Genomic DNA, 23,546 nt, shown 5'->3' on the forward strand with positions numbered 1-23,546 from the left:
TGCTACAAATCCTATTCAAAGTAGCAGGAGATTATGTTAAGTGTGACAACAGTTATGCAAAATTATTTGCCACCAAACACTGGGGTGTGAGTGAGAGAGAAAGAGACAGAGAGAAGGAGGGAGGGAGGGAAGGGAGGGAGAGAGGAACATCTGGGGTAGTTCCAGATTTTCGTCTTTAACCCCACCCACAGGCGCATTTCTCAACACTGCGCTCCTTTACCTGTCGAGGGGAACCAAATCCGTGCGTTAAAGGACGAAAACCACATTAAAGTGGCAAGAGACCACTTCGGAATATATGAAACCGCGTGTCTGTCAACTAATAATGGACTAATACTTCTTTCGGTAAGTGAAAACTCCGCTTTTGTGAACTTTTGATGTGTCTAAGATGAGTCAAGTTTCGTAAAGTTCGCGTCTCAGCCATTTGGAAACGATTCACTGGCTTTTATACAGCAATCTATGAAACGATTAATAATCCGGGTGGTTGTAGAAGCGCCTCATGTCGGTAATGAGCCAATCCTATAAAAGACCATATGTCCAGATAACGCAAACAGCCTGTGCGTAAAAGGCTGTTTTCCTGAGAGCCGTACATGTTTAAATGGCTGCTTTTGTGTTAACACATGCAGTTCAGGCAGCTGATGGTATTTACTTTGTTTCTTAAATAAATATTTGATTTGAATTTGTAAAGTGGAAGTACTGCTTTCTGAAATATTCATAAACTCTGGGTGTGTTAATAACGTTGGTCCAACTTGTTTCCCTCAACGGTTTGGCTCGAGGCCTACTCACTAACTGTGTTATTGTTAGTGGTTGTTTCTGGTAGGGCTGATAAATGAGGCCTGTGGGAGATGTTTTCACATTCAATCAGCTTTTGAAGAAAAATCAGAGATTTAAAAAAAAGTCAGAATGAAAGGTTATGTGTGACTGAAGAGAGTGAAAGCAGGATACTCAGCAGATAATGAAAACAGCTCACTCATTCCTCATTCTGCCTCATCCAGGTTCGAAGATAAACTACTACCAGTGAGAGAGGAACTCCAGAAAAGACGACTTTGACCGCCAGCCAAGGACATGGACTGGAAGACCTTCCAAGCCCTGCTCAGCGGGGTGAATAAATACTCCACCGCATTCGGGCGGGTATGGCTTTCTGTGGTGTTTGTGTTCAGGGTGATGGTGTATGTGGTGGCGGCAGAGCGAGTGTGGGGAGATGAGCAGAAGGACTTTGACTGCAATACCAAGCAGCCTGGCTGCGCCAACGTCTGCTACGACCACTTCTTCCCCATCTCCCACATCCGCCTGTGGGCCCTGCAGCTGATCTTCGTCACCTGCCCATCCTTCATGGTGGTCATGCACGTGGCGTACCGTGATGACCGTGAGCGCAAGCACAGGGCAAAGCATGGGGAGAACAGCAAGCTGTACAACAACACAGGCAAGAAGCACGGCGGCTTGTGGTGGACCTATCTGGTCAGCCTCTTCGTAAAGACGGGCATCGAGGTCTCCTTCCTCTACATCCTGCACCGTGTCTACGATAGCTTCTACCTGCCAAGACTGGTCAAGTGCGGCGTGGATCCTTGTCCCAACCTGGTGGACTGCTACATCGGCCACCCCACCGAGAAGAAAGTCTTCACCTACTTCATGGTCGGAGCGTCGGCCCTCTGCATCATCCTAAACATCTGTGAGATCATATATCTCATCTCCAAACGCATCGTGCGATGCGTGAACAAGGTCAAGAGGCGCAATCGCAACGTGGCCGTGCATCACGAGGACTACACCAACAAGGGCCCCTTTGACGACTGCGAAGTGAATACGTCGAGGCTGGACCTAAAGGACAAGCCTCCATCCTTTAGGAGTGCGTTCAAGGCTTCACTGCGGCCTGTATCTGCACTCAAACATGAGGAGAAGATTCGGGCCTCTGCCCCCAATCTGTCTCTTTCATGAGCTGAGGCTGACGATCAAGAGATCAGCAGTGCTTGGGCTAGAACTCAATGATAAACCTCAGAAAACAGACTCAGAACTATGAGCCAAACTAAAGTATGTGTCAAACCCTGGAAGCTGAGTCATCAGTACTGGATTCATCCCATGGGCGCCTGTGTTCACATCTCACAGACTCTTTTTTTGAGTGTATGAACTTTGGGTTCCAAGTCAACATACTCAATATTTACAAGTCAGCTAAAAAGCCAATTTGTTAATATGTTGGTTTTTGAATACAGTACAGGTCTGTGTGCCTTGTCAACATCACCCCTTCACCCGTATTAGCACATTCCTGTGAGGTTTCTGTCTTTCTTGCTATCTGAGTTTTGACAGGAGGGGAATGAACTGAAAGCTTCACTCGAGGAGGCAGGACACACCTGGCAGAGGAATTCACCCTCCCTGCCAGTGTATACAGTGGTGTGTCAGGGCTCTGTTGTCACTGGATGTTAGATGTACATTTCGGTGATCTCTTTTGTTGAAATGAACTGACACAGTAGCTTTATGCTCACCATTTGTTGTCCTGATGACATAGATGAATGGTTAACAATTCTCCATCGGAGTGTGGATGCTCCAAAGTCATATAGTTATGGCTGCGTAATACTTGAAGGTGTGCAAACTGGCCAAAAATGTTTAACTGCAGTTTTTTTTCTCAGATAAGCAACAAAATGTGTGTATCATTTACATATTTCTTTATCTAAAGCCTTGGCGGACATATGCTTGGTCTCAGGTTTATGCTGCACGGTCACGCTGTACATAGGCCGCCTGTGTGTTTTGACGTGCTTGTACACAAAGTCGCCTAATCCAAGACCACTGTTGATTCAAAAAAGGCGAAAGGAATGCTGCTGTTTAATTCTGTGTTGGTAGAGTGGGAGCACAGAGGAGGAGTTGGGAAGAGAAGTCGCACAAACAGATGGCTCATTGAACATTTTTGCGACTCCCTAATCGTCCACTGTGGACATCAGGTGGAATTGTATTTTATGCACTTGTTGTTAATAGTCATTTTTACAAAACTAAATATATTAAATTTATTAAACGTGTGTTTGGTTGGTGTTTTAACTCTAAGGGGCTGCTATGGTTGCCATTTACACATGTGGGACTCTTTTTACTCCCACGCTATTCTCTGATCATCCTTATTATATAAGGAACTGAATTTTTCCATCACTGCTGACTCATAATGAAGGTTCTTACGCTGCCGATGACCAGGCTTGCATGCCAACTAGCACTTCACCATTTAAACTAGCTGTGAGTCATCATGACATACTATTTTCTTGTCTCCGATACCCATGATGTATGTCAAAGGGTTGTGGAGGCTTGCAGTAAGAATCTCAGTCTGCCTGTCAGACTTGTCAGTCAGGTTCTTAAAAAGGAGTGGTGAAGAAAACAGTTTTTGTTTATCCTGAATCATTTCCGCAACAAACTGCTAAATCACTATGGAGTTTGTCAAAGATTAACACCCACCTATGATCCGTATTTTGTCGATGATGGCTTCAAATCAAATTTTCTTCCACAAAGAAAAAAACCCATCTGGTGTTGACTGTAACAGGGCGGAAATCACAAATCCAATTCTTTAGTTCTTGCTAAACCATTTATATGGCCTGTTTCAGAGCCTTTAGATTCATCACAGTGCTCTCAATTTTAAATTAATGACAGATTTTATTTATGAAACTTTTTTTTTAAAATTTAGTTGGATATGTACATGTTAAATTTAAAGAGACATTTTACAATAAATACAAAGCACACATCAACATTTTTTTTTTTCACAAGCCAGTACAATGCCCAAGTTCATAAGGAGTGACAGTTACCTTAGATGCTCCCTGTGTAGAAAATTAATTTGAAGACACTGATCACTGTATATACACACTGACAGAAGTCAAAGCAACGCTTCCGTCTTCTCTCTGACATCAACAGTGAGATTATCCATCCCCAGGACATTTTTACTGCTTCATTTATTACGATAAACAAAGTGCTTCACTTTGGCTTACCCACTGTCCAGAAAAGAATGTAAGCACACTATCAATGAATGGGTGAAGGCATAGCTTTTGATAAGCAAGATCTGTATGATTAGACAGATAAGGCACTTGTTCCAGCTATGCTTTCATGTAGTGAATATCTACGGTTTTAATCTTAACAGAGGTAGGGGTCAGGAGTACCGGTCAAATCTTAAAGTAATAATCTCACACCGGAAGAGGATGAATCAAACTAGAATTACCAAAGGGGAGAAGTGAACATACAGAAGGTGACAGCTCCGGGTTACACGGTTGTGCTGAAGTGTGCAGTCTGTGCAACAGCCTATAGTTTAGTTTTTGTCTACAGTTTGCAGGTGGCCTGCGCTACTTTGGAGTTGGTCTTCCTGTTGAGGGTTCGACAGATGAAAGCTCCAGCATCCATCAGCTTTGAGAGGTCCACTCCCTGAGATGAGGACAGAAAGTTAAACTTGAGGTAGCTCACATCGTACAGAATTACAACTGCAAACTAAATGGTGACAGGGCAGACTGGAATATTCTGCTAAAATGGTGCCTTTAATTGATTAAAGAGCAGTTTTTCCTCCCTCATAAGAAAAATAATGCAAGAGCAGCATCTTTAGTCTCTACTTTCAGATTGGGGGGGGGCTAAAGAGAAACAAATAGTGCCTTCTTACTGTTTGAATTCCAAGTCCATGCAGCATATACACTACATCCTCAGTAGCAACATTCCCAGAAGCCCCCTGAGCATACGGACAGCCGCCGAGTCCTGCCACTGATGAGTCTATCACACTGACTCCCATCTGCAAAACAAGGACAATCTTTACCTTGAAACTAATTAAAATTAACACTGCAACAACAATAATCAGCTACAGATATTTTCAAATAGCATTAGGATAAACCAGGTCTGACCTGTAAGGCTACGAGGATGTTAGCCAGGGCCTGGCCGTAGGTATCGTGGCAGTGCACTGCCAAGGCTTTAACTGGCACCTCTTTGCTCACTGCTTCCAGCATTTCAGTCATGCTACCTGCCGTCCCCACTCCAATAGTGTCACCCAAAGAGATCTCATAGCAGCCCATGGAGTACAGACGCTTAGCTACCTGCAAGATCAGAATCAAATTTTGACCTGGTTTCATGAGTGACAGTGCTTACATTGTATTTATGTCTTTTGTCAAAGGATAATGAATACATTTCTGCCTGTTCACATAATGTAAATATGTATAAAGTGAGAACTCACATGTGCAACTTTTTCAGGTGCCACCTTGCCTTCATAAGGGCATCCAAGGACACACGACACGTAACTGCAGTGACAAGAAACAGAGAGAGGAACTCAAGTAAAAATCAAAGCCTATAATTACAATGATTTATATGTTTGTAGAGAGTAAAGCGGGAGCAAGTAATTCTACCCTCTAACTGGCACACCGGCCTCTTTTGCTGCTTTCATGACCTCGTCAAAGCGCTGTAAACTTTCATCCACTGAGCAGTTTATGTTCTTCTTACTGAACAGCTCAGACGCAGCACCAAATATGGCTACCTCTGAAGCTCCTGCCTTCACCTGTAGTAAGTACAAGCAAGAATAAGGCATTTTAAATTAATTTTTTGGACACATCACCGACAGGATTAGAAGCTGCGTTGGGAAAATATGTTGGTATATGATGCTTGACACTCACAGCAGCCTGGAAACCTTTGAGGTTGGGGGTGAGGACCGGGTAGGCCACACCAGGCTTCCTGCTGATGCCCTTCATCACCTCCACCTGGTCTGCCATCTGACATGAGGACAAACATGACAGAAACTAATTAATGCTGGAGAAAACAAGGCCACTCCATTTCCACACATTGCAGTTTCTGCACCGCCCTGTGTGGGATGCGTCAGCACTTTCCACATGAATGTCTCTGGGGGAACAAACTCACCTGTGGAACCCATTTTGGGGAGACAAAGCTGGTGGCCTCAATGACTGGCAGCCCTGACGCTGACAACATGTCAATCAAATGAATTTTGGTCTCTGTTGGCACGATGGTCTAGAGTAGAAACAGTAAAGCAGGAAGATGAGGCTTAATAAACACTGGTTACATAACACATAAGCTGTACACCTACTCCATCTCTGTACACGGATGCTTGAAAACAGAGCAGTGTTAACGTTAATGTAGATGTTTCCTGGCCATAGTGGCAGCTATGTAATGAAATTAACAAATTATTTTTACATAATCTCACCGTTTCATTCTGGAGTCCATCTCTGGGTCCCACCTCCACTATTTTCACCATGTCTGGAAGAGCTTTACCTGCTCTTACGCCAGCCTACACACACACACACACACACACACACACACACACACACACACACACACACACACACACATTTAATACAGGTGTAAAGTTGCGTTACATTACAAATAGTTGACCTGTTCAGCTTGGTAGCATAACTAGCAGCACCTAGGTTACCAAACGTATCCGTGTTAGCTTAACCGTAGAGGACGCTAACAGCTAACTAACCAGCGCTGTCATCCAGGCTGCTAGCTAAACATGCACAATACAATTAGCTGGAAGATACAAGGGAAATAAAACTCACTATTTTGACTTTCGCTGCTGAGCTAAACGCTACATACTGTTGACCCATTGCTGCACTAAATGTGTTTCTGTTGACAAGCCTAATTACAGCCGCCATGTTGGTTCAGCCTCTTTTCTGACGTCACTTCTTCACCGAAAGAGGAGGAACGTTGACCTCGCAGATGGTAAGAGCACCGCAAGCGCCATCTATGGGCCGGGAATTTGAATCGAAAAATCATGTTTGAATCAATTTATTAAAGGTATTAATTTGAATTTAACCCCCATTACCAATTAAATACGTATAAAAATCCTACATAATATTTACCCAAAACTATATGTTTATAATGCTTCGCTAACGGTAATGTCAGTTAGTTCTTCCTGTAGAAATTGACCTCTTTTACAGCTGCTTTTTGACTATGACGTTTTGGTCAAATGATCATTTTCAACTACATAAACACAATTTTTACTTTTAAAAAAATGAAGGATTTTAAAATAACTTACTATATTTTTGCTTTTGGGATTTTAAAAAGAATACTCATGTTACTTTTGTTTTTCAAGCCTTTACATACCTCTCTAAAATGACATTAAAAAAAGTGTATACACAATTAAATATTATAGTTGCAATTTGAAAACAGAATCTGCCTTTATTTTATTGTATTTGCGTATTTTACTACATTACCCTTTTGAGAGCCTCTGCATGGTACCACGGAACCAACTCACTCATCTAATTTTTCACCTTTGCCCACTAGATATATCATAAAATCTCAGAAGTGGTTTACCATGTTGACACTTTCTGCTCAGACTATCCTCATGTGACAGATGACACTGCTACACGTCTTTTAGCACTTTGATGCATATGATGGGATAAATCCCTCTAATACAGGTTACCAAAGACCTTTGTGGATTAAAAATCCTTTGTGTCATCAAACAATGTACAAAGAAATTAAAAATAAATTCTTTTGACACCAGCTCAGACATTTACTGCTAAAAAAACAACATTGATCTAGGTTTGAGTTTCTTTACAATAAGCATTACCTCCTTGTGGAGCAGCTATACATTGGAAAAAGGTTGAAATAGTTTTGATTATGAGCCCAGCAGTCATCCGAAAGGATCAATATGGTGGAGTATTTTTACAGTATGAGTGTGAAGCAGAATGGAGATGGACCTAATAGTACAAGACCAAACAAAAACAACACAGCTACAGCTTATGCAAAAACACTGGTACATTGTAACATTGTGGGTAAGCAATTTAACCAGTACCTGCCAGTAGTTACAACAGCATTTCCAGTGTCTACCTGTGTGCTTTTATCCATGACACCAATTCCCATCCTCGATCAATGTAGTATTGCTCATTAGATTGTACTTTCCATTTACACTAAAATATGGTGAAAAGACAGACACTGCAAATGTATAAAAATATCTTTAATGTGTCAAAAAGTAAAAAACACAACAAATAAATTATAATTGTTTTTTATAGTATCATAGTGCACATCATAATCAAACATAATCATTAAAAAACTGCAACTGTGTGACATTGTGGGGAACAAAAAGTCTGCTCTTGACTTCCCCTACAGAACACAGGGAAATAGCAGTAGAATCACAATTCTTTCCTTGTCACTTCACTTTGCACAAATGCCAGCTTTTATCAAAGCAGAGAGTCCCAAAGAGTAGCAAAGGTGTACTTCCATGCATATAAAAAACCATATTTGCAAGAGTAATTATTTAAAGATAACTGAAGCAAAGGAAACACTGAATATGCATGCTTTGGATACTGCATATATTTATGAAGCTTAACAAAAAGCATTCCATCGTGTCACAAAGGTCAACATCTCATTTAAAGTAATTAAAGAGTTGCATTTAACTAATAGACAACTAATATATAATAACTGTGTATTTACATTAGTGAGTCGCATATTTTATGCATAAATTCTCTGGCGTGGCTTTATCACACACACACACACACACACACTCAAACACAGTCAATACTCGTATTATGCTTCTTCACACACACACACTTTGGTTCCATTTCACTGCAGCTCCTCGTCACTGTCGTCCACCTGTTGGATGATGAGGTCGGCCCCCGAGTCTTCAGCCAGGTCGTCGTCATCGGTTACCATCCAGCTCCTCTTGCTGTCCCCCTCCTCCTCCCCGTCCACCCCCAGCAACAGAGCCGGTTCCTCATTGGCGGCATCCATACTGTCCATGGGGATGTCATCACAATCCACTTCCTGGATGCATGCAGTGCACATGCGGTAGCGTCGTGTGCCCTCACACACCACATGCCCGGTCTCCTCAGTCACCTGACACTTACACTTCCTGCACACCAGCTTCCTGGCTTGATGGATCTGTGGAGAAACAAAACCGGTTGGTGTTTTTGTAGCTGTATGGGTACAAATAAGTGGTTGTAAACATAAGAAAACAATGCATCTTTTGTCTTCCGATCCTATAGCGCAGCCTGGGGTGGAAACTTTATCACCATTTCTTCTGAAACTATTAAACCAAAATGAATGGCTTTCACCTCCTGGTTGTAAATAAACCCACCGTCTCAAAATGGCTACGAAGATGCTCCAAGCGAGTAAAGCGTTTATTGCAGGCCTGACAGGGGTATGGCCTCTCTCCAGTGTGGCAGCGCAAGTGACGCTTCAAGTCTGCCTTCCTCTTCACCGTATGTGTGCAAAAGGGACATTTGAAGCGCATAATGGGGTTGGAGTCTGCAAAGCGGAAGAGAAACTGTTCAGAGCTTTGACTTTTCTGTTTATTCCCTAGATATCACTGTTCCTACAGAGCTGTGTTCTTTTTATGGTTACATAAAGTTAATGTCAGTCTGCTGATGATGTGGTTCCTTTTCTCACTTCTCTAGAGAACTACTGCCTTTCCGTTCTCTCACATACAGGCCAACTCACCTTTATTAAAGTGTCCAATAACACCCACAATAGGTGGAAGAGTGGCATACAGCTCCTCTGCCTTTTCAGCCTTTTGTGTCCTCGCCTCCTGAATGTCTAAATCTTCAGGGTGGTGGGAGCGTGTGTTGCTGGATGCTCTCCTCTTAGTTGCCCCTCTGCTTCGCCGGCGCTCCGATCCAGGCAAGGTGTACAGAGGGTCCTGAGGGTCGTGCAGGTCCTCTACCTCTGTGTTGAGATCATCAGCAGGGCTGCTTGGGTTAGTCTTTATGACAGAGGCTGATGACTCCTGCTCTGGGTCCTTCCCCATAAAGCTAGACTGGGATCTGGAGTTGTCCCGGGTCCAGAGGGCTGGTGGTGGGCTGACAGAGCTGGGGCATTGCTGCTGCTGCTCTGTGGTCTCTTCTCCCGCTCCACTGGTGAAACTGCAGGTCTCAGACAAGCTGAGGCAGCGCTCGCTGTCTTCATCCTTCACACTGATGTCCAAGGACGACTTGATGAAGTTCTTGCAGTAGTTGATGACATTGTTCATCTGCAAGTAGCTGGCTGCGGACATCACCTCAATCACATTGTGACTGGAGAGGTCCAACTGGCCTGAGTAGATGAAATCCAGGATGACGGTGAAGGTCTCGGGGCTGAAGACGTCAAAGGTGGCGTTGACGGAGTCAGACAGCACGCCGGGGCCCTGGGACAGCAGCATGCGGAAGTAGCCGCTGCTGGCGAACAGGACGTTGCGGTGGGCTCTGAAGAGCTGGCCCTCCACCAGCACACTGCAGTCACAGAAAAGCTCCTGGCGGCGCTGCTGGTTGAGCTGCTTAAGCAGGCTACTTTGGTGAGCCACTGTGATGTCAGCGGTGTTGAACCACCTCTGAGGCTGCCTGCAGGAGACAACATGATAGCACTCACACTGGTTGTGCATGCGGTATAGATAGAATAACAGAGGGCTTGTGGACACTCATCACTGACATTGAGACACATCCATCTTCATGATGCTGAATTAATAACCTACATGTATGAGCCTATGCATTCATAGTGATATATAATTTAAAACCCTACATGTTAAGGAGGGAAGCATGTGCTCCTGCAGTGTGATTCATGGGACATCTGACCTTATGACTGTCAGCTTACCTTGATAAAAGGTTACACAACAGACCCCAGCAGGTCACACAGTGAGCACACCAGTGACACCCCCACTGATGTAGCTGTCAGTGCTCCCCTGTCTTTGTTTCTGCACTGGACTATCTCCAGCGCCGCAGACTTTCCGCCCACCGGTCTCCATTCTGCACTGTGATTGGCTGGACGAGCCTTCAATCAAAATCTTCTTCTAATGGGCTACACCCGACTCCAGTCAGAGAGCATCGGGTGGCAAAACCCTGTAATCATCCCCGAGGGAAGCTAAAGCGCGCATGAAATCGCTGATGTTACAAACACAGCAGACTGGTGAGAGCAAATAAAGCACTGTAACCGGACATGTCATCTAAAGAGAGGGACAAAAAAATGCCGCAATCTCATTTGCAGAATAGTTCTTCTTTTCCTATAGTAACCTATTTAGCCATCCTCACGTAGACTCTGAATTACACGCATTCATTTTTCATTATGCGATGCTTGCTGACAGGCTCCACAGCGCCCGATAACCCACGGTGCAACACCCGCCCTTGAGACTCTACACTGCTCCCCATGTCACACGAAACCAAGTCTGGCGTCTCCACCGAGCTATTCTCCCTCATTTCAGGCATCGGTCGACCTACAAAACGACATGACTGTGCTGCAGTCCTGCGAGAGAAAAGCGGGCAGCGGCGCACCGGAGCAGCCCAGTCTGTCCTGGAGCGACGCCCACTTCAGGCTCCGGCCAGCACACAATAGAAAAATAGACACAAACCTCCAGCAACTGAGCATGCTGCGAGATGAAAAATAAATATATTCGCATGGTATATCATATTAGGGATGCGACGCGCTAATACGCCCGTTTTCATCCTCAAGACCACCCCCACTTCTCGCCGGAGGTCCGGAGCGCAGCGAGCAGCGGGGAGGATTTGCCTGCTGCCCAAACCCAGCGACTCTTTCCCAGGCGTGAGGTGTCGGCAGGACCCGCTTACGCCCCACGCCGTGATACCCCCCAACAAAATCCATCGATACTCACTGGTGACTTGATTCACCCGGCGCCCGATAGAGTCTACTCGCCCCCAAGTCTGCCACCATTTCCATTTTTAATTTCTTCTGCCTTTTTTCTTGGCTCTTTTTTTCTCGTCCAGGGTCCACAGCCAGGCACTTCCTGCTCAGCCCTAAAGACCGAAACCCGGTTAGAGCGACTGGAGCACTGTGCTGACGTGGGTGTTTATTAACTGGGTGCCCGAGGGTTCAAGGAGCCATTTAAAGCCCTAGTGCCCCGTTTATGTGTTGTATGGACGGAATATTAACACTGAACACTGAATACCCCACCTATGTAAAACTGTGTATTATTTCTACAGTAATTCTGCAGGGATTTTTAGCCTGTCTGTGAGACTCCAACCCTCTACTGACCATATCGTACTGGTACATTTATTTAATCTGCCTTTGCATCACTATAATAATCTGTGTTGCTCAATAGACTTTTTTAGCACCCTTATTATATTTACAGGTGAGTATCTTTCACTATAATATTCTTACGCTTTTGTTTTTGTGTGTCACTCAAGAATGTTCCTTTCATCTCATAATGGAATCACCATTGCAACAGTCAATCCTGTTTAATTACAATCATTTGAAACAGTCCAGTTTCACAGTGGAGTGGGAAATGAAGGCGTCACTTTCCTCAGTAAGAAAATTAATTTATTCTTTCATTGTTATGGCTCACACATCAATACATTAATGGAGAACAAATCCATTTTTAATTTGAAACAACAACAACACAATGAAATCATACAGACATGTTTACACGCCTCTCCTTGGATGTAAACAGTAAAAAACCATTAATAGAGAACAAATGGAAAATTAGATGTGAATATGAAGTCAGTCATCGGTTTATAGGCTATGCAAAAATGAGGACGCTGATGGTCTGCTTTGGCCTGGTGATTCAGAAGAGGACTGAAGGACAGCAAAAGGCTGAAGTTACATCAAGAGGATGGGCCATTGGTGAATCCGGTGGGGTTCATGGACTGCCAGCGCCAAAGATCCTCACCTGCATGGGTAGGAAAAAAACAACATTAGGGTATTGTGTGGAAAGATTTCACAAAAATCTCTATAAAATACATATAGATTTTGGCAGTGTGGCTGCGCTTACACATTCTTTCCAGGCCAAATTCAGCCTTCCAGCCCAGCTCCTTCTCAGCTAGACGAGGGTCGGCGTAACAGGATGCTATGTCTCCTGCCCTGCGTGGGGCGACTTTGTGTGGGATCTATAGAGAAGACGCGTTTAATCAACAAAAAGGAAGGTAGTCTAGCCTAAAAAGTGGCAACTCCTGTGGATTGGGCGCCACCTTCACAGTCAGTGTCAGCTTGGCCATCATTTAACGCACACGATAACACGATGTCGTGGGGTTATTGCTCCTAGTCACTTCAATTACTCTCAGAAAACACAATACAATCCCCGACCCTAAAGACAATTTACTTTGGAGAGAAAAGAGCACCTCTGTCACTCACCTCTTTACCTGATGCCTTCTTCATGGCTTCCACCATCTGGAGCACAGAGTAGCCTGTTCCTGTCCCCAGGTTGTAAACCTACAGACACAATCATGCACACATGCCAGCACTTCCATAAGTAACTCAATCATGTATGGATGTGAATGCACAATGAACTAGAGAATCCGTTTTACAGTGCTTTTGCTCCTTTCTCAAATGTACCTTGCAGCCGCAGTCTTCCTTCAGCTTCTTCAGAGCTGCTATGTGTCCTTTTGCCAGATCTACGACGTGGATGTAATCTCGCACACCTAGCAAGAGAGAGAGAAAACCTTGAGCTCTCTGCCCAAAAGAATATTTTAAACCACAATCAAATTTGTGCACTGCAGTTAAAGGTTTTCTCCATTACCCGTCCCATCAACTGTGTCATAGTCGTTCCCAAATACACTGAGGCACTTTCTTCTCCCAACGGCAACCTATGAGAGAGATGAATTAAGCAATGCAAACAATGAATACGCATAGCATGCTCTCATCAAGCTGTACAATTATCAGAGAGGTCATGTACCTGGGCAACATATGGCAGCAGGTTGTTAGGGATACCCTGTGGATCCTCTCCTATCTGGCCAGAGGAATGAGCTCCGATTGGATTGAAATAACGCAGCAGCACTGCATTCCAGTCCTGCTCACACACAGGCAATAATGAGACACCATATGTATATGTGTTTGTGTGCATCTGTAAATGCTTTTGTACCTTCTGAACACTACCTTCTCAGCTTTACAGTGGTCCTTGATCATCTCCTCAATGAAGTATTTGGTCTGGCCGTAGGGGTTGGTGCAGCCCCCTGCCGGATGCTGCTCGTCGATTGGAAGATACTGTGGGTCTCCGTACACTGTCGCTGAGCTGCTAAAGACCAGATTGTGCACCCTGTGAGCCTGCATCACCTGGGACACATGCAGATGCAAACAAACACGGCACACACGTACAGTCAGCGGTCTAAAGCAGACACACGTGAGCATAAACGCTAAGTCTGGCGGACACAGTGAGCTCCATGAGTCAAAAGTTATGCAGCGTTTCAATGAGCCTACTCAGTATCAAATGAACACACGCTGTCATGCACTCAGCGAACAATGACGAAAAGCAAATAAAGCTCAATCTTGAAATGAAAAGTGAAGTGCAGATTTAACTGAGGACAGATGGAGTCAGATCACAAAACAAAAGTTTAAACTGACCTCTAGCAGATTTAAGGAAGCGGTGAGGTTGACTCTGTAGTAGCGTAATGGCTGCTCCACTGACTCACCAACAGCCTTCAGACCAGCAAAGTGCATCACCGCACTGAAAGAATGCTGCAAACACAAATAGATTGGCATGATGACTCTCTATAACTAATACACAGTATGATAGCATTAAGTCACACTACCTATTTTCAATGCAACCTGAGAATGTGCGGTGGCCAGTGGGAACATTCTTTGGTAAAAAACAAGCAAACAGAAGTCTACAAAAGCTTGAAATTACATGAATACTAGTTTATGTATGAGATGGCCCTGATTGTTTGAAATTAATTTAATTCTATACTGCCCTTTATATCATGATTTACAATAAATTTTGTTAATTAAAAAGTCCAAATTCCTAAATTAGGTTTTGATAGGTATGGCTAATGAAACTTTAATCGAATACAACTTTGATAATGTTTTGGCATTCTTGGAGTATCTTTTAGGGCTTGGGATAAGAGAAGAAAAGTGACCTGTGATGGATCCCTCTGACTTGGTTTTGTATGGACTGCGGACTATTAGTGAACTGGACCAAATAGTATTTGACACTGATTCACGTAGATGTCGATTTGGTTTTGGCTGGATCTATGTATTGTGTCTTGTACTCAGGGGGCTGTGTTTTGTATTTTATTTTTTGTAGTGGGATATCTCTCAAAGCTTTGGTTGTGGGAGGTTTATGTCTTTTTTTAGGGCTTGATAATGTTTGTGTTAATGTCTGGATGACAGTTTATGTATTGTACTGTTGGATGATGGGAGGTTATCATACTAGAATGTTTGGTTTGTAATTGGTTAATGTGTCTGAATAATCCCATGAGGGATGGGTCATGTAAATAAACAGCCATGAAAATAAAATATGCATTAGTTTATGTTTCATTCATCAAAGATTGAGTCTCCCCGGGTTTATTTAATAATATTAATATTACAGATTAGGAAAATAACACATTTTGTTTTTACATGTAGAGAAACTACCAGTTATTTACATTATCCATCAATCCATATATTTTTTTGATTGATCCTTTTATCAAGTGCCTATAATATGTCTTCAGACTAGTGAAAAATGCCCTCATCATTTCCCAGAGCCAAAGCTGACATACTGAAATGGCTTGATTTATCTAACAGACTGTCCAAGCTCTCTTTGTGTTCAGTTTACTGTCATACATGACAAAATAATGCCTAAAATCCTCACATTTGAGAACATTAGACATTTGTCATTTTTGTATGAAAAATGACTAAAAATGTTTGCTGCTTATTAAAATAGTTGCAGGTGAATTTTCTGTCTATCAGCTAAGAAGTGAAATGAGTGCTTGTTCCAGTTTTATTAAGATTAATAAAATCAGCTGCAGTAACTTGCTCACCTTTTTGAAGAGTTTTTCCAAGCCAGGTTTGTCCAGAAGATCTAGTTCATGAAACTCAATGCTGGTGTCAAGGAACTTCTCTATCCTACGTATGCTCTCTGGCACGTCGCCTTCTCCTCCATACACAACAGGATGTAGCACGCACACACACCCACACACACAAACAAACACGCGCACGCGCGCGCACACACACACACGCGCACACACACACACACACACACAGAGTAATATGAGATATGAGTAACACTGCATTAAACAAACATATGTTGAAATGCCATGTTGACAATGACGTACAAAGTCATTCATCGGCCTTTGTTAAGGGAGCTTACCTCTGACAGCATTACTAAAGTTATCTACCACAACTGGCTGGTAGCCTGCATCAATGAGCTCCACCACGCAGTGACTCCCAATGTAGCCTCCTCCACCTGTGACCAGCACCTTCTCTGCCATTCTCTCACCTGTCAAATACAACACACAATCGAGTACATACAATCAACCGTCCATTCAAATACCTGTTGTGGTTATTTCAGGTGACATATTTTAGCAGTAACAGAATAGCTCGAGGCGACACTCTAGACCTGCTCTGGAAAAACAGGATGTCCTTTAGTCTGAGCCCATTTGAGCAACCTGAAAGGTTTGTTAGACCCAGCTGAGATAAGGAACCCACCCACACTGTCCCATATATCAGACAGTGCAAGCTTCAACCTGTCAACATAAAACACTTAAAGTGCCTGCAGGATAATATCTGTACCTACTACTTTACATTGTAGGGGCTATCACTGTATTTTGAGAGAGCATACTTTCTAAGGACTCTAAATAAATGTCAACTTCCTTGTACTTTGCCTCACACAAGTTTTATGATATAATTCCATTCAAAACTACTGACATGAACACAGTTTGTTTCACTCACATACAAGTGACTACATGAAATCCAGGCTACACTTTAACTGTCTTCTTATTTTCCTACTTCACAATTGTATTATTTGGCTATACAGACTATACAGTAAAATCAAAACTGATTAGTAACGGTCTGTATGTAAGTGTAGCCTCCCAAAAACCACACCTACAATGTGTTTTGTTAATACGTTAATATGTCACCGTGTACCCATTACGTCTTAGCCAGTTACACCCAAGACTAAGTAAATTAACTAAAGTCCAATGTAGTGAGCAAAGACACAACTTCATTGACAAACTGTCAAAATGACACCACATAGTACGGAATGATTGAAATGTCAGTGAAAATACTCACTGTATTTCCTGGTAGGAATGTAAACTGTCGGTCCCGGCGAGGTGTCTTGATGAAACTGGTCAGTAGAAGCAAAGGAGGTGTTTGTGAAGACAGACTGGAGGTTTATCTTTCACTTTATTAAGTGAAGTTTCCCATCTCTCCTTCAGACATTTCTTTACTTCCTGTGAAACGTGGAACACGGAGCTAAGTTAATGATTAGCGCGCCATTTTCTGTACTTTTCTTTTCAAAATAAAAGCACACACATTCTTTAATTCGCACCACACGACATTAAATGAGCTTTAGCGTGAACTGTGATCTATCAGTTGACAAATATGTGATGCAGTACCATAAGGAATAACTATAACTGACGACAAACTTGTGTTCAACGTGACATTATTCAGCTTTCAGGTTTTATTTTGAAGTATATTACGGATGCAGTCTATGCACGGTCGTAAAATTAACGGTCCTCTGAAGTCACCTCCGTGGTACGTGACGCCTCACATGCAGCAACGTCAGACACACCACTAATGAAGCCACGCCTCCGACCATTCACACAGGGAGGTGATTGTGCTGAGCATCCAGCACCGTGTACAATCCGTAACACACCGGGCGGCAAAGGGAAAGTGCCACGTAACTAAACAAATACAATCCAGAGCATTCACACACACCAAAGCTATATGCTGCAATGCAAGTGCAGCTAAACTAACTACAGACACTTTTACTTTTCTCATATATGTCTGAATTCAGTCAAGTCCATCCAGTTTGCACACAACAATAAAAGGTAGTTGTATTGTTTTATTATTGTTAATCTACCTGCCGGCCACACTCTCCCGTCACAGACAGAGCCCAAAGCCTTCTTATACCAGACCATAGCCGTACAGGACTTACGTAATGGATACACATACACAAAGCATATTGGAAATATACAAAACCATGGATGGATTATGAGACAATGGGCCCCTGGGCACAGATATGCAAAGGGCCCCACCACCTCTCTGACATAAGAGCAATGCACAAAGACTTTGTGGTTTTGCATCTCTTTGTCACTGTTATTCATCTTTTTGTGGTTTTGCATCTCTTCATAGTCATTTTGTGTCTCCTTGTGGTTGATTTGTGTCTTTTTGGGGTAATGTTGTGTCTTTATAGTCAGTTTGTGTCTCTTTGTGGTCATTCTGTGTCTTCTTGTGGTTGTTTCGTGCCTTTTTGGGGTCATTTTGTGTCTCTGTGGAATATTTGTGTCTCTCTGTGGTCTTATTGTGTCTCTGTGGTTTATTTGTGTCTTTTTGGGGTAATTTTGTGTCTTTCTTTTAGTAAGTTTGTGTCTCTTTCTGGTCATTTCGTGTCTCCTTGTGGTTGTTTTGTGTCTATTTTGGGTAATTCTGTGTCCTTTGTTAGTTAGATTGCATCTCTTTCATTTTGTGTCTCTGCGGTCTTTCTGTGTCTCTTTGTTGTCATTTTGTGTCTTCTGGTGGTTATTTTTTGTCCTTTTGAGGTCATTTTGTATGTTTTTTTTGTCATTTTGTGTCTTCTGGTGGTTATTTTTTGTCCTTTTGAGGTCATTTTGTATGTTTTTTTTGTCATTTTGTGTCTTCTAGTAGTTGTTTTGTGTCTCTTTGTAGCCATTTTGTGTCTTATTGTTGTAATTTTGTGTAACCTTGTGGTTGTTTTGTGTCTTTTTCAGAAAATTTTGTGCATTTTTTGGTCATTTTGTGACTCTTTGTGGTCGTTTTCTGTCTCTTTGTCTGTTTTTGTAGATTTTTGTGTCTTCTTGCAGTTCCTTTGCATCTCCTTGTGCTCTTGTTGTGTCCCTTTTGGTGTCATTTTAAATCTCTTCCTGGTCAGTACGTGTTATTTTGGATGACATTGTGCAAGTGAAGGCCAGGGGGGCCTGTGACCCTTTGGGCCTGTGCCAGGTAGGCCCATTCAGTAATCCATATATGTACAGTGTAAATGTCTCTCTGTTATTGAATGTATTAAGAAAGGCACATCCAAATGGTAATATTCATAAACATATATAATTAGGCCTATATCACAAACTTAAAGAACAACAGCAACCATTTGTAACATATTCAAATTGAATTAGAGGAGAAAAACCAAGTCTCAAAGCCCCATGTTATTTTGGTAGGCTACAATATATCATCTGACATGAGTAATATCTAGACCGGCACACCAGCAGAAACACCTTATCCCTAATTCTGAGAAACAATAATCTCATATCTACAGTTATGTATTATTTAATTTTTTTGTGTATGTGTCCTTTCCCACACATCATATTTTCAATTTATGGTCAAATACTTGCGCTCACGCTCCACAACTTTAACAGAAATCATCATGAAATCATCAAAAAAGGTTTCCAAACCCAGGAATTTCACACTACTCCACTAGATAGAGAGCTCACAAAATAGGGCTCTATTTCCTCTTAACTTAATTTCCTTGTATGCTAAATAGTGCATGTTAAAATGTATACTGGGATCATTATGTTCACATAGACAGCTGTTGTTTTCCATTACCTTTGTGTGAAGTTCAGATTCAGCAAGATTCTTTTATATCCTGTGCCATTTCTGAAGCCCGTTTGCCAGTCCTGCCCTGCCCAGAGACACTGGCACATGAAGAAAGGCAGCAGAATTGCAAGGAAAGAAAGATGAGACGAGTCGGATACCTTAGAGATGAAGTTTGCTTGCTTCATTCACTGAGAATTCCGTTTCTTTGTTAGAGAGGACTTGGAGCTGATGAAGAAATCTCAAGGGAGGAAAACAAAATGGCAAAACACTTCAGCAGGGGTACATGGTAGGTAATAATAACAACGAAAACCAATCCAACCATTCAGAGGAGGACAGAGGAGAGGAGACAGAAGGAAACATTTAAAACTCAGAGGGGGAACAACATGTGACTGACTGTCAGAGAACAGCAGGCAATCAGGACTGCCATCTCTCTTACAAATTCTGTTCAGTTTGAAACCATTTTACAAGCTCCTTTTGGATCAACTCTGTGCCTTCAAGTTGTTACATCAGGTTTGTTTCTGACTTTGTTTGCTGATGCAGGTCAGCAGCATGGCTAAGCTCTGCCTGTGTGTGTGTATTTCCATGAGTGTATGGCTCCACGTTTCCCTCGGGTTGCCACCCCAGCACCTTGGATGGCTGCGGCTGTGGAAGGAGGGTGAAGGTTGCAGGGAGTGCAATCAGCACCTCTGTCCCCCACTCCCCAACAACTGTCCTGCAGGTCGGGTGTGGGACGAATGTGGATGCTGTGAACAGTGTGCTAACGTGGAGGGGCAGCAATGTGACCCGGATGGGGCTCAGAAGTTCTACGGCCGCTGTGGAGAGGGCCTAATCTGCCAGAGGAAAATGCCAAAGAGGGGACACAGGGCTGAGCCAGAGCCTACATGTGTATGTCAGGACAAGAACCCTGTGTGTGGCTCAGATGGGTGGACCTATCCAAATGTTTGCCAGATGAGAGAGGCCGGCAGCCGCCATAATATAACCCTCGGGCTCATTGGAACAGGACCCTGCCACTCTGGTTAATGAACTCTTTTCTTACATATGTTATTAGTGCAAGAAAGTTATTATTTTCAAAATGTCAATGCATGTGAATATTGGTCTTGATAGAGAACTTTAGGGGCCCTAGTTGTGAACCTTGGGTTACTCCTTTTCTTCTGCCACAGCTCCCCGTGTCCTTCGAGGCCCCAGAAACCTGTTCAACTACACCGGGAATGACATCGTGTTTGGCTGCGAGGTCTCAGCCTACCCTCTTCCAAACCTGGGCTGGAAGAAGACAGGGATTGAAAACTTCCTGCCGGGAGATGATCCTCACATCTCTGTCCAGGTAAATACTACTTTCAAGGTGAAATGGTTAACTAAATTGATTAAAGAAAAAGGCAACATGTGGACTTCCTTCCCTAAAAATATTTATAGTTCAATGGCTGGAGTTAAATTTCTGCTAAAATGTGATTACAAAATCGATAAGTTGCCCGTTAAGTTAGCATATTTTCATAAACAAACTCCGCTAGCCCATAAACTATACAATTTATAAATATTACCATATTATCATTACTCCATTTGGATATACAAGAATATTCATTTGAATATGGGAAATGGGTTGACAATGGTATCGTACCAGTTTAACAACTTATTAATTCGGGTAAACAGATACTGACGCATAATGAATTCCTTTCAAATACCAGTTACGCCCAAAGTACCGGTATAGGCTATGGTTTTTGATGCTTTGCCAAGGGGTGTGTTGCAGTTTCTCAGAGGTTTAGTATTGAGGATTTGATCATTGATATATTCCATAGAGAAGTTGATATTACGAGGAATAAATGCTCAAATAAATCTCTGCCCCCAAGATTCTGTTGGGCTTTGTTTTATGGTGAAATTAACTGATTAGGTGGAGACAAATTCTATCTTTATAATAGTTAAAGTTAAAGAGGTTTCTTTTTAAATTTAGCATTGAATATATCCAGAAAAAAAACAAAGAGACTGGAGAAATTTAGAAGTGATATTGAATATTCATGTACCTCCTGTGAATTAGAAGTAGAAATAATCCGTCTAGAATATTTTGGGTGGATATTCAACATTATATAAAAAGAAAAAAAAGGGCAAACAATGAAGTTACAGGATAAAAACATTGAATGTGGTTTGAAAGTAGCGAGGTGTATTTTTCTTTTTTATACAGTTAATTTTAGTATTGAGAAAATTCCATATTTATGTAAAGAAATAGACAGGCATTGATTATGCATCACTGAAAGTTTCATTAATAGTGTGTGCTTTGTTTGAACTGTGTCCTGTTGAGTCTGTAATTTTTATTTTAAGAGCTTTGTTTTCCCGACTTGCAAAATAGATGAAGATGTTTTTGATTAAATAGACATTTCACAGATTTCACATAGGGAGTGCAGTTAATTTATCACGAGGGGTACGACTCAGCCTGTGAAAATAGTTGTATAGTGTCTCCTGTGGCTCTGGAGTGAGCTGTCCAAAAAAGATGCTACTAAATTGCATTGTGGGAAATGTAGGATCCAGTGTTTTTGGAGCTTCACCCATACTACGGATGGAAAGTCAGGTTATGTCTGCCTCTGCTGCTCCAATTTCAATCATTCTGTATTTCAATGTGTCTTTTTTGAGACTCCAAGCTTTTTGGCAGTGCCACACAAAATCGCCGGAGTAGCTCTTTAAACTTGAATCCCACCGGTCAATGTTTTACCATTTTCCGAGGCTGAGATAGGAATCAATAACTCACAATATTATCACAATATATTGACAGAGATTGCAATGGTGATTCAGTGCAACTGATTTGATTACGTTATATTGCAAGACAATCATCTAAGAAACATCAACAAAAGAAATACATAACCCCCAAAAAGGCAAATGTACAAACACTTCTACTGAGACACAGTGGTAGAAATGAACAACATCCATGCAACATTGTGTTCTCGTTGACTTGTACACAGTCATGCACTTCCTAAATGCTCATCAACCAAAATTCAGAGCTGTTCCACAAGTTGATAACAATATGAAAAGAAGAAAGGAAGCTGATATTGATGCTTGTAAATGATCACAACAGGGCAATGATTCATGATACAAAATTGCTTTCTTGTTCCACCCATACTGCCGACAAAAATCTAATGCATACATTTCTCACATTTGAATAGATTCAAATCATCTCCTGACATTGAATCCTGTCTGTTTTTCAGGCTCGGGGCGGTCCCCAGCGCTACACTGTGTCTACCTGGCTTCAGATACAGGGCCTCCACCTTTCTGATGCAGGAGTCTACTCTTGCATATCCTACAATGCCTTGGGGGAAACGTCTGCATCGGCACAGCTCACAGTATTGAGACAGGGTGAGTCTCTGAGCGTCATACTGTAGACTGTAAGAGCAAACGTCTTTATTTATTTACTTATATTGAAAGTAGGGCTGCAGCTAATGATTATTTTCTCCGTTAATTGATTAGTTGTTTGGTCTGCTGTATATTCTTACTCCAAATGTTTCTCATCTCCAGTGGTAAAGGTGATGAAAGGCCACGCTGAGGAGGAGCAGGAGTGCTCTGATCATCTGGAGGAAGGCAGTGCTGATGGACAGCTGGCATCTGGAGATTACCCGGGATTCATTTAAATCAGTCTTATATGACCAAACAACAAGGTCTACCTTAAAGGATCAGCTGACATACTTTAAATTAAAGGGCACAATGTTTGTCAGTCACAGCTCACTGCTCCTCTGTAAGAGCTATCACGTCATTATAATTAAATATCACATCTGCTTTTATCCACCTTCTTACTGCACCATGACAAGAAATAAATCACTCTTGTTAACTGCTGTGGAGAGTTTACTCAATTGTGTTGTATGGTTATAATAAACATGGACAATAATAAGAACCCCTTGAACACTGGCATACTAAGGAAACTGTTGACTCTTCTCCAAAACATTTAATTTGACATGACTGATACAAATTGCAGATATAAGTCACCCCTAAAGTATGGCCTCTGCCACTTTCTCCTGCTTTCAGCACTCCACCCAGAAAACATACAGTACATTCGTTCACTGAGAGAAGAAAAAAGAGACGGATGGAGCGAGAGAAGGTGTGTCCATCCGCAGGGTCTCCGTCTGATTCTCTTCATCTCTCTCCACCTGAGTGCCAGTTAATCCTCCCCTCATCCCCCGACTCCCAGCTGGATACAGCAGCTCCTCCTGAATGGCAAGCTGCATTAACGCCGAGGAACTTTCCCCCGCTGTCTGTTAGTC

The 23,546-nt window shown here is 42.4% G+C and overlaps 5 protein-coding genes across 6 annotated transcripts; 2 read left to right on the forward strand and 3 right to left on the reverse strand.

Annotated features, from left to right (window-relative positions):
* The first annotated feature begins 202 nt into the window (after positions 1-202).
* On the forward strand, positions 203-2,063 carry gjb3 (gap junction protein beta 3). The gene is made up of 2 exons (XM_033642112.2): positions 203-342; positions 993-2,063. Exon 2 carries the CDS (start codon positions 1,063-1,065, stop codon positions 1,927-1,929), a length of 867 nt encoding a protein of 288 aa, XP_033498003.1. The 5' UTR covers positions 203-342; positions 993-1,062; the 3' UTR covers positions 1,930-2,063.
* A 1,644-nt stretch (positions 2,064-3,707) lies between these two features.
* Positions 3,708-6,625, reverse strand: hmgcl (3-hydroxy-3-methylglutaryl-CoA lyase). Its single transcript, XM_033642114.2, has 9 exons — positions 6,492-6,625; positions 6,137-6,220; positions 5,836-5,943; positions 5,595-5,690; positions 5,331-5,479; positions 5,162-5,225; positions 4,836-5,024; positions 4,601-4,726; positions 3,708-4,371 (listed from the first exon to the last, which is right to left on the reverse strand). The coding sequence occupies exons 1-9, from the start codon at positions 6,585-6,587 to the stop codon at positions 4,270-4,272; spliced, it is 1,014 nt and encodes a 337-aa protein (XP_033498005.1). The 5' UTR covers positions 6,588-6,625; the 3' UTR covers positions 3,708-4,269.
* A 1,251-nt stretch (positions 6,626-7,876) lies between these two features.
* zbtb8a (zinc finger and BTB domain containing 8A) lies at positions 7,877-11,690 on the reverse strand. Its single transcript, XM_033642079.2, has 4 exons — positions 11,510-11,690; positions 9,373-10,247; positions 9,011-9,180; positions 7,877-8,814 (listed from the first exon to the last, which is right to left on the reverse strand). The coding sequence occupies exons 1-4, from the start codon at positions 11,572-11,574 to the stop codon at positions 8,497-8,499; spliced, it is 1,428 nt and encodes a 475-aa protein (XP_033497970.1). The 5' UTR covers positions 11,575-11,690; the 3' UTR covers positions 7,877-8,496.
* Positions 11,691-12,152: 462 nt separating this feature from the next.
* Positions 12,153-16,994, reverse strand: gale (UDP-galactose-4-epimerase). 2 transcript variants are annotated; one of them, XM_033642146.1, is made up of 11 exons: positions 16,834-16,994; positions 15,914-16,042; positions 15,585-15,697; positions 14,191-14,304; positions 13,726-13,902; positions 13,526-13,639; positions 13,370-13,436; positions 13,186-13,271; positions 12,985-13,062; positions 12,626-12,740; positions 12,153-12,523 (listed from the first exon to the last, which is right to left on the reverse strand). In XM_033642146.1, the coding sequence occupies exons 2-11, from the start codon at positions 16,032-16,034 to the stop codon at positions 12,459-12,461; spliced, it is 1,050 nt and encodes a 349-aa protein (XP_033498037.1). In that variant the 5' UTR covers positions 16,035-16,042; positions 16,834-16,994; the 3' UTR covers positions 12,153-12,458. The 2 variants fall into 2 exon arrangements, with proteins under 2 accessions (XP_033498037.1, XP_033498036.1); XM_033642145.1 differs by having other exon boundaries at positions 15,585-15,700.
* Positions 16,995-19,347: 2,353 nt separating this feature from the next.
* Positions 19,348-23,079, forward strand: LOC117266798 (kazal-type serine protease inhibitor domain-containing protein 1-like). The gene is made up of 4 exons (XM_033642147.2): positions 19,348-20,329; positions 20,475-20,635; positions 22,500-22,647; positions 22,807-23,079. The coding sequence occupies exons 1-4, from the start codon at positions 19,849-19,851 to the stop codon at positions 22,917-22,919; spliced, it is 903 nt and encodes a 300-aa protein (XP_033498038.1). The 5' UTR covers positions 19,348-19,848; the 3' UTR covers positions 22,920-23,079.
* The last annotated feature ends 467 nt before the right edge of the window (positions 23,080-23,546 follow it).

Source organism: Epinephelus lanceolatus, chromosome 15 (assembly GCF_041903045.1).
Source record: "Epinephelus lanceolatus isolate andai-2023 chromosome 15, ASM4190304v1, whole genome shotgun sequence".
NCBI lineage: Eukaryota > Metazoa > Chordata > Actinopteri > Perciformes > Serranidae > Epinephelus > Epinephelus lanceolatus.

What these genes read in the sequence shown, in the direction of transcription:
- gjb3 (XM_033642112.2), top strand. Translation starts at nt 1,063, where the DNA reads ATGGACTGGAAGACCTTCCAAGCCCTGCTCAGCGGGGTGAATAAATAC.
- LOC117266798 (XM_033642147.2), top strand. Translation starts at nt 19,849, where the DNA reads ATGCAGGTCAGCAGCATGGCTAAGCTCTGCCTGTGTGTGTGTATTTCC. An exon ending in AACAGGACCCTGCCACTCTG is followed by an intron (nt 20,330 to 20,474) that starts GTTAATGAACTC and finishes CTTCTGCCACAG; the next exon opens with CTCCCCGTGTCCTTCGAGGC. An exon ending in GCTCACAGTATTGAGACAGG is followed by an intron (nt 22,648 to 22,806) that starts GTGAGTCTCTGA and finishes TCTCATCTCCAG; the next exon opens with TGGTAAAGGTGATGAAAGGC.
- gale (XM_033642145.1), bottom strand. Translation starts at nt 16,034, where the DNA reads ATGGCAGAGAAGGTGCTGGTCACAGGTGGAGGAGGCTACATTGGGAGT. An exon ending in TGACACAGTTGATGGGACGG is followed by an intron (nt 13,272 to 13,369) that starts GTAATGGAGAAA and finishes CTCTCTTGCTAG; the next exon opens with GTGTGCGAGATTACATCCAC. An exon ending in AGGAAGACTGCGGCTGCAAG is followed by an intron (nt 13,063 to 13,185) that starts GTACATTTGAGA and finishes TTGTGTCTGTAG; the next exon opens with GTTTACAACCTGGGGACAGG.
- zbtb8a (XM_033642079.2), bottom strand. Translation starts at nt 11,574, where the DNA reads ATGGAAATGGTGGCAGACTTGGGGGCGAGTAGACTCTATCGGGCGCCG. An exon ending in TATTGGACACTTTAATAAAG is followed by an intron (nt 9,181 to 9,372) that starts GTGAGTTGGCCT and finishes TCCGCTTTGCAG; the next exon opens with ACTCCAACCCCATTATGCGC. An exon ending in TTCGTAGCCATTTTGAGACG is followed by an intron (nt 8,815 to 9,010) that starts GTGGGTTTATTT and finishes GTTTCTCCACAG; the next exon opens with ATCCATCAAGCCAGGAAGCT.
- hmgcl (XM_033642114.2), bottom strand. Translation starts at nt 6,587, where the DNA reads ATGGCGGCTGTAATTAGGCTTGTCAACAGAAACACATTTAGTGCAGCA. An exon ending in CAGCAGCGAAAGTCAAAATA is followed by an intron (nt 6,221 to 6,491) that starts GTGAGTTTTATT and finishes GTGTGTGTGTAG; the next exon opens with GCTGGCGTAAGAGCAGGTAA. An exon ending in CACCTGAAAAAGTTGCACAT is followed by an intron (nt 5,025 to 5,161) that starts GTGAGTTCTCAC and finishes CTGATCTTGCAG; the next exon opens with GTAGCTAAGCGTCTGTACTC.